This window comes from Oncorhynchus nerka, linkage group LG23 (genome assembly GCF_034236695.1).
Source record: "Oncorhynchus nerka isolate Pitt River linkage group LG23, Oner_Uvic_2.0, whole genome shotgun sequence".
NCBI lineage: Eukaryota > Metazoa > Chordata > Actinopteri > Salmoniformes > Salmonidae > Oncorhynchus > Oncorhynchus nerka.
Genome location: NC_088418.1, coordinates 56132084 through 56141067, shown reverse-complemented (window position 1 = coordinate 56141067; position 8984 = coordinate 56132084). Strand labels below are relative to the sequence as shown.

Here is an 8984-nt window from a genome sequence, read left to right as displayed (position 1 = left end):
GCTAGCTGGCAGTGGCTGCGTTGTTGACTTTGTAGGCTAGCTGGCAGTGGCTGCGTTGTTGACACTACACTAATCAAGTCGTTCCGTTGAGTGGAATAGTTTCTACAGTGCTGCTATTCGGGGGCTAGCTGGCTAGCTAGCAGTGTTGATTACGTTACGTTGCGTTAAAAGAACGACAATAGCTGGCTAGCTAACCTAGAAAATCGCTCTAGACTACACAATTATCTTTGATACAAAGACGGCTATATACAGAGGGTCAATGTGCGGCGGTACAGGTTAATTGAGGTAATATGTACTGTACATGTAGGTAGGGGTAAAGTGACTATACATAGATAATAAACAGTGAGTAGCAGCAGCATAAAAAGGGGGGGTCAATACAAATAGTCAGGGTAGCCATTTGATTAACTGTTCAGCAGTCTTATGGCTTGGGGGTAGAAGCTGTTTAGAAGCCTTCTGGACCCAGACTTAGTGCTCCGGTACCGCTTGCCATCACAAACGTAGCCAGAGCCGACCAAAAACAATGTAGGCTAGTTCACCCCAAAAAAGCTAATTGCCAATGTTTCCCTGGTGCTTGTGTGTGTGCAACATGTCACAGATACTTGTGAATACAGCAACAAGATTAGAAGGTGTCGTCTTGTCAAATTGATTACTCTGCTGTTTTTAATGACTACTAGATAAGAAATTCTTGCCTGGACAGGAGTCAGGAGATCCATGCATCCATCTACTGGATCAATTCTCCCTGTTTCCCTGTTGCAGATTATAGCAGGAAGAGGATGGCATCCTTCAGCTTCAGTGTATTGTGTTGTCACTGATGTTGTTACCTGCTGGTTTCAGCCTCAACAACCATAATAGCAATGTATCATTCCTTTGAAATGGGGCCTTTTACCTCTTGGATGTTGCAGTCTGCGCATAAGCAATGGTATTTGTTTGTTCCTGACTTCCTTAAATGCTCTCTCTCTCTCTCTCTCTCTCTCTCTCTCTCTCTCTCTCTCTCTCTCGCTCTAGAAAGTGTCATCAATTCACTTTCAGTTGCAGGGTCTTAAGAGCACTGCAGTCTAATCCCCTCCTCTTTTTAAAACCAGAAATGTTTTCCACATGCTAGCGCAGCAGCCCGTATGGATGTGAGTGCATAATCTTCCAGTGTCCTTTTTCTCACTGGCCTTAAGCCCTCCCTCCATCTCACCACTTACCACCCGAATACAATTTGCATCTGCATGCAGCTGGGTGGAGCTGCTGTGCGGTTGTGATTCGCCAGCACATATGGTCTGTGTGGAGTTGATTACAAGTGCAAGCTGAAAGCACTTTAATATGAAGGATACAGTATGGAATGGGTTGCTGAAATGCAATCTTGAAAAATGGCACAGCGGTACACAGTAGGCTGCAGAGTCATATTCTCTTCCATTGTTACACTTTCCCACATTAGAATGGAAATCTACCTGAAAGTGAGATCATTGATTTTCCAATGTATAAGTAGGCTTTGCTGAGAGGAGCCTAGACGTAATTAAAAAAGAAATGAAATCATTTGAAACTTAAACATTGTTGTCTAGTTTATAACTAATTGTGCACCGAAAAGTCAGCCAGCTAAAAACAGTTGAAGTGGGAAGTTTACATACACTTAGGTTGGAGTCATTAAAACTCGTTTTTCAACCACTCCCCAAATTTCTTGATAACAAACTATAGTTTTGGCAAGTCGGTTAGGACATCTACTTCGAGCATGACACAAGTAATTCTTCCAACAATTGTTTACAGACAGATTATTTCACTTATAATTCACTGTATCGCAATTCCAGTGGGTCAGAAGTTTACATACACTAAGTTGACTGAGTCTTTAAATAGCTTGGGAAATTCCAGAAAATGATGTCATAGCTTTAGAAGCTTCTGATATGCTAATTGACATCATTTGAGTCAATTTGAGGTTTACCTGTGGATGTATTTAAAGGCCAACCTTCAAACAATTGTAGACCTCCACAAGTCTGTTTCATCTCAAGACATCAGTCAGGAAGTTAAAGCTTGGTCACAAATGGGACTTCCAAATGGACAATGACCCCAAGCATACTTCCAAAGTTGTGGCAAAATTGCTTAAGGACAATAAAGTCAAGGTATTTAAATGGCCATCACAAAGCCCTGACTTCAATCCCATAGAAAATTTGTGGGTAGAACTGAAGAAGCGTGTGTGAGCAAGGAGACCTACAAACCTGACTCAGTTACACCAGCTCTGTCAGGAGGAATGGGACAAAATTCACCCAACTTATTGTGGGAAGCTTGTGGAAGGCTACCCAAAAAGTTTGACCGAAGTTTAACAATTAAAAGGCAATGCTACCGAATACTAATTGAGTGTATGTTAACTTCTGACCCACTGGGAATGTGATGAAAGAAATAAAAACTGAAATAAATAATTCTCTCTACTATTATTCTGACATTTCACATTCTTAAAGTGAAGTAGGGATCCTAACTGACCTAAGACAGGGAATTGTTCTAGGATTAAATGTCGGGAATTTTGAAAAACTGAGTTTAAATGTATTTGGCTAAGGTGTATGTAAACTTCAGACTTCAACTGTACATCTTGAAAAATGTCCCTCATTTGCTTTAAATCTATAATAGCATTTACAACTGAAAATGTACAGACCCATGAAATGCTGTAGCCTACAGTGTGATATGTCATCTTGTTTAAATCCTGCTCCCTCCATTCTAAAGGATGTACCCATGGGCATGGGATTGAGCACAACCTCTATGGAGAGGGCGGCATTACATTTTCCTTGGGTTTTGGCCACACTGCTACAGGTCATACAGTAGATTTGCCAAAGCTTTAAGCTGTAGCTGCAACAGGCATTAGCAAAGGCAACAGTGATACAGAGAGAGCCCAGCCCAGAGCCAGTTCCTGTCTATGCATGGTTCTCCTTTCTACAGGACTATAAACATGGGGATTAATCTATAAACCCTACACCATCTGCAGTTCCACGCCATCACTGAAACCCGTTTATCACTTTGTGGTTACTGTCGACTACTATATCAGCATGAGGCTGCAGGACAACAAGAATCCCCTGCCATTAGCACCCCTGCCTATGAAATTGTCCGTGAATAATTCAATATAAAAATGTTCATATCAGCAATTCAATTGGGCTATATGTCAATCCAGTCCCATCCACTCTCAATTATTTGCATAAAGATATTTATCCCGCGGTTGTTCGGTTTGACAGGACCATTGGGTCAGTCCGATAGAGCAGCGGCGCGGGAGGTGATCCCCTCTCCCTTCCAGCCACTCCCACCGACGAGCTCTGTGCTCTCACTCGCCCGTTTAGCTTGAGTTGCTTCAGATTCTGCAGCTACCGTAGTCGCTCTATCTCCCCATAACAGCAGTCATGGCGACAGAGGTCCAACCGCTCACTCTGGATCGAGGTAAGACGCACAACCATCGGATTCGCTTTCTTGTTGAATTATTTATGGTTCACGAAACTTGAGCGAACGATGCATTGGCGGACCACATTTAAGTTGAAACTACTATATGCTATTATTTCAATTTTACATTGGTCAGTTTATATTTCTCTCTCGCTGGATTCCGTTATTTGTTGGGAATAAAATGCCTGGACCGTTTGATGCGCACTCTGCAAAATTGGATAAAACGGCTTAATTAAATAATACTGTTCAGCAATATTATAACAAATGTGTTATCAACGCACAGTATAACATCCCACTGCATATGAATAGAGTGGATTTATCTCTGTTATGTAACATTCAATAGAATATTATCTCGCTGTATTCTTCACTTCGTGATTGGGAGAAATAATTTATTGGGCGCAGGGATCCAATCACGCGCAAATCCTTACTTCTCTGGATATCCGACAACTTTTGGATGGGTAGGCGTAAGAATAGATAACAAACAGCTTTTGGACAGTAATAAGGGGTACAGGTCTTCACCCCATAGCATACCTGTTGTCGGCAGTGAAAAATGAATTCACCTGCGGCATTATTCTAAAAGGAAGGGTGAGTCCACAATGTCGTCTACCAATAGCCTACGTCATATTTTGAGTCGTAATAGGCCTACTTGCACGCGGACTTCAGGTGATATTGCTTTTCTACGGTAGCCTGCCTGTCCAATGATAACAGATGTGTCACAGCATGATTGCAGGTCATGTGATAAAATGTAATTTTATGAGCGCATCATTCAACCACCACCGAGATTTCCATTGGTTCCATGTAGCCTACCTATTTTTTTCTGACAACTCCTGGCTATTCTTTAATGTTGATATTCAAAATGGGGACTATGGGGAAATCAGATTAAATGTGTACAGTGGCGGATGGGGGGGGCTGTGACAACCATTTTGGACCCCCTTGTGGCTCCCCCTAAATGTGGAGTATGAAATCATTTTTACATAACACATTTTTGCTATTGTTCTGTGGAAACGATGATGATTATGAATATGGTCTTTTGCCTGCTAATGCCTGCAATTTAGTGAAGAAAACGATGACAACAATAACGTTTAGTGTAGCTGGCCCCTCTAACAGTACAACTGGCTCCAGCTTGGCCCCCCCAGTTGAACTGGTCTAGGACCGCCACTGAATGTGTAGACTACGTTTTAGTCTGTAACTGTGTAGCCTATAGAGTGCTTAAAACGAATCCGGTGGTGAAATGCATTAGTGTGGCTGCATGACACAAATGAAAGGGGGTGGTGTTAAAAATAGAGAAAGATGATACATCTGGGAAAAGTAATGGGCATGGGCCCACTTTGAATTATTGCCACAACAGTCAGTGACAGTAGGAACAACTGTAAACACCTTGGAATAAACAACTCACAGGAATGTAGAAGGCAAGAGGATACAAACATCTGTCTAAATTGGAAAATTACAAATGGTGACCGCTCTACGTTGTGTTGAACACAGCATTGCGCATGAGTAATCGAGCCTGGTTGTTATCATGAAGTATGGAATGGATGTAAACCGACCGAGGATCCTCAGCGAGTGACCTGTCTTTATACCCAAGGAATAATGGATAATATAACGGTTTTATTCCCATTTTTATAAAAATGGGCTCATTTTGAATGATTTACGGTTAATTCAATGCTCAGTGGCAATTGGATTCATTATTGCGTGACTGCAGCAACTGAAAGGGGCTCTATATGAGTCAAACGCCTTCACATACTGTATATGAGCTGTGTGTGCAAGGGCAAAAACATGGTACAGGGCAAAATGATAAACAAGAAGCTCTGCCCAGTTTCCTCCCACCATCATCAGTTCAAAGAACTCAGTAATTAGGGGAAGGAACATTTCTGGCATTGAGATTCTATTGATAAACAGGTCATTCATTATATGACACATTGGGAAAGGTTTTTAAAATCCCCAGTTAAACTGAAATATAAATGCCAGTATAGGTTATTCAACCTTTTCCATTTTGTTTGCATAGGTAGACTAGTGAGTCAGAGCCCCTATCATTTCAGAGAGAACATTCGGGTGGCTGCTGTATCCACATGCTCTGCACAGCAACATTAAGTGGTCACTGCCCCGCAGCAGTGATCATGTAGGGGATCATAATGATAGCTTTACAGGAGCTGTCATAGTCTTTGTCCTTTGTCGCTGTTGCCAATAGTGAAGAAACACTCATTTATATTGAAAAGAAGCCTGTTTTTTTGTTGAAAGCAGGATGTGTTAGGAATTTGTCACAAACACACAAAGAGGCGGGAAACTCAGTGTGCTTTGAGGTCATGACTGCACTTCCTGCTATTGTCTCGGGAAATGACTCAAACACCACTGTCCTGTGGAGAAACAGCCTGTGTTGGAACCTCCCTGCTCATGACACCAAAGTTCTCCTTCAATGATTGAATCTCATTCAAACACTTAACCGGCTCCAGGCATGCCAAGACTATTGAAATGGATAGAGATACTGAGAGAGTTCTCATCAACTGTGTGCCATGAAGCCCTAATAATATCAGTCAGGCTGAGGCTGTACAGTAATCACAGTGAAATGTGTTAGTGCTCTTTCTGCCACATATTTTCAGATGGAGATGCATTTGAGGCCTTTGTGAGCAGAATTCCTATCTATTTGCTGATTGAGCAGTGTAGGAAGACACAGATGGTCAAACAGGTTTCTGTGCTGTGTGAAATTACAGTGGATTTACTAAGAGGCCAAACATCGAGGGAGAGCAGAAGCTTGAAATCTGGAAGTCAATACTTTTTTGATGCTCTCCGTGCATGGTTTATTGCCGTAATAAATATAGAACAACCGCACATTTCCTTGCAAGTTATCGCTGATCCTTTGTTTGAGTCTATTCACAGGGGAGAAAGGGCAACACACTGTAGGCTACTCAGGGCCCTAAGCATGTTGTCTCACCATACTGCAGACAGGCTTTGCTTTGCTTGCAGAGGTCACTGGGTTTGTTCATTGTTGCGCAGCAACCTTCCTCTTGTACCTTGCTTTGGGTGATAACAGAGAGGAGGGATTACAGGTGAGGTGAACAGCCAGCTCAGCAATTTCATCAACGGAGAGCTATTTAGAATGGCATAGCTCTAGGTAAGCTCTCATTAGAACCACATTGAAATGACATTTCATTTGTTTGGGATGGACATCTGCCAGGTAATCAGTCAGAGGAAGGGAGAAAAAAAACAAAGTTCAGTGTTATCTGCTTCTGCCTTAGACGGTCCCCATCAGGGCTCATTAGCCTAAGAGTGATTTATTTTCCCTCTATAGTCAGGAATGTCACGGCAGGGCCATTTAGTGTTAATTCACTCGGCTTATGGGGGGATTGATAAAGTGAGGTGCGTCCATTTAAAAAGCTGTCCTGTTGAGGAGCTGGCCTTGTGTCTGGCAAGCCCCTGCTGGCCTGTTCCTCTACTCATCCAGAGAATGAGCACAGTAGAGGTTTTTTGTGTGGTAATTTCAGCGTGGTTGCCAATGGCACAAAGGATACGCGGGTCAAACTGGGAAGTGGCAGATGGCATGGCCTCTCCGGGGCAATTTATTCTGGCATGTGTAATTCAGTCATTCTGGTAGTGATAGTGTTAGGGCACTGCTCTGGGAAACATTACATGTGGGAGTGAGGAATAGCTCAGACTAGTCTTGAATCAATCAGCTATGAAAAGATTCTCTATTAGGACCTTAGATGTCCCAGTAGAGATGGAGAAGATGCACCTGCGTTGCAGTCTCTGTTTTCATCAGCCCCATGTCTTAATGAGCCAGCTGAGTTAATTGGACATGCTTATTTACACCGCACAGCACGTGCAGATATTGGAAAATATATTCTATTCAGCTATGCCCTCTATTATCAACAGGGCAATTATGTGAGTATATTGGAGCACTGCCCAGTTTTGCAAACAGCTCAAAATCATGTTTAGACTCTTACTCAAGTGTAGAAAGCAGTGAAGCACTCATTGTTTAATACTGCGGCGTCGAACGGCTTGGACCCCCAGGAAGAGTGAAATAAGCCGCGCCTAAGGCAGGACAGCACAGACCTGGTGTGTTTCAGGACAGCAGCATTGTTGCTGCTTGTTGTGGTCTTCACATTTATTTATGACACATCCAGAGTGATGGCTGCATTAGTAGATCCAGTCATCAAAGCAGAGCAGAAAGGGAACTCTGTGTACTTGAAAGGCTGACTCATTCTGGAACTGGTGATTGTTTTAGACACCATGCTGTTTATAGTTTGAACATTGTGTTTCATCAACATAACATCATTTCTGTGGTCGTCCGTCATTGATTTGATTTTTAGGAAATCTCAAGGTAACACACAGCACAGTACTGTATATTATAGATGTATCACTAAATGTCTTGACATTGTCAGTCACAGAAACAGATTAATCACTAAACGTCTTTACATTGTCAGTCACAGAAACAGATTTACCACTAAACGTCTTTACATTGTCAGTCACAGAAACAGATTTATCACTAAACGTATTTACATTGTCAGTCACAGAAACAGATTTATCACTAAATGTCTTTACATTGTCAGTCACAGAAACAGATTAATCACTAAACGTCTTTACATTGTCAGTCACAGAAACAGATTTATCACTAAACGTATTTACATTGTCAGTCACAGAAACAGATTAATCACTAAACGTCTTTACATTGTCAGTCACAGAAACAGATTAATCACTAAACGTCTTTACATTGTCAGTCACAGAAACAGATTTACCACTAAACGTCTTTACATTGTCAGTCACAGAAACAGATTTATCACTAAACGTATTTACATTGTCAGTCACAGAAACAGATTAATCACTAAACATTGTCAGTCACAGAAACAGATTAATCACTAAACGTCTTTACATTGTCAGTCACAGAAACAGATTTAGCACTAAATGTCTTTACATTGTCAGTCACAGAAACAGATTTACCACAAAACGTCTTTACATTGTCAGTCACAGAAACAGATTTCCCACTAAACGTCTTTACATTGTCAGTCACAGAAACAGATTTACCACTAAACGTATTTACATTATCAGTCACAGAAACAGATTTAGCACTAAATGTCTTTACATTGTCAGTCACAGAAACAGATTTACCACTAAACGTCTTTACATTGTCAGTCACAGAAACAGACTATAGTAGACTAATAGCTTCTTAGATACGCACTATTAACTATTAATTTAGAGGACACTGCTTTCAGTAACACTTCAACAGCACTTTCAAGAATATTTCTCTCCCAAAGTTGGGCACCCTCTAAAACACCTTCATCGTTGCCTTAGAACATGAATGAGAATGAGCATAAATGTTTTATTTGTTGGCTGCTTCAAAAAATCTTTCCCACAAAGAATTCAGATATGATTTATATTGGCCTTTGTTCTATTACTTTTACTTCTGTCTTTATTACTGTTAGGGACACATACATCGGCCCATTAGGAATGTATTCATACGTACACTGAAGGACTCATAGTATCATTTTGGTTCAAGTTGGCCACAGGGATTTCAGTAAACAGTCAGTTTGCTTCACTCTCTGTTGTGATTGGAGACGGATGATAAACCTTTCAAATAGAGAAATGTGTCATTAACCAGT

General features: G+C 41.4%; 1 protein-coding gene across 2 annotated transcripts in view; it reads left to right on the top strand.

The window, feature by feature from the left end:
- The first annotated feature begins 3044 nt into the window (after window positions 1-3044).
- Window positions 3045-8984, top strand: part of LOC115107101 (protein lin-7 homolog A) — a 36603-nt gene continuing 30663 nt past the window's right edge. Inside the window, exon 1 of one of the 2 annotated variants that reach the window (XM_029630486.2) lies at window positions 3045-3396. In XM_029630486.2, the coding sequence (XP_029486346.2) occupies window positions 3360-3396 (37 nt within the window). In that variant the 5' untranslated portion in view covers window positions 3045-3359. The remainder of the gene's footprint in view (window positions 3397-8984) is intronic. The other variant, XM_029630487.2, reaches the window with a different exon arrangement.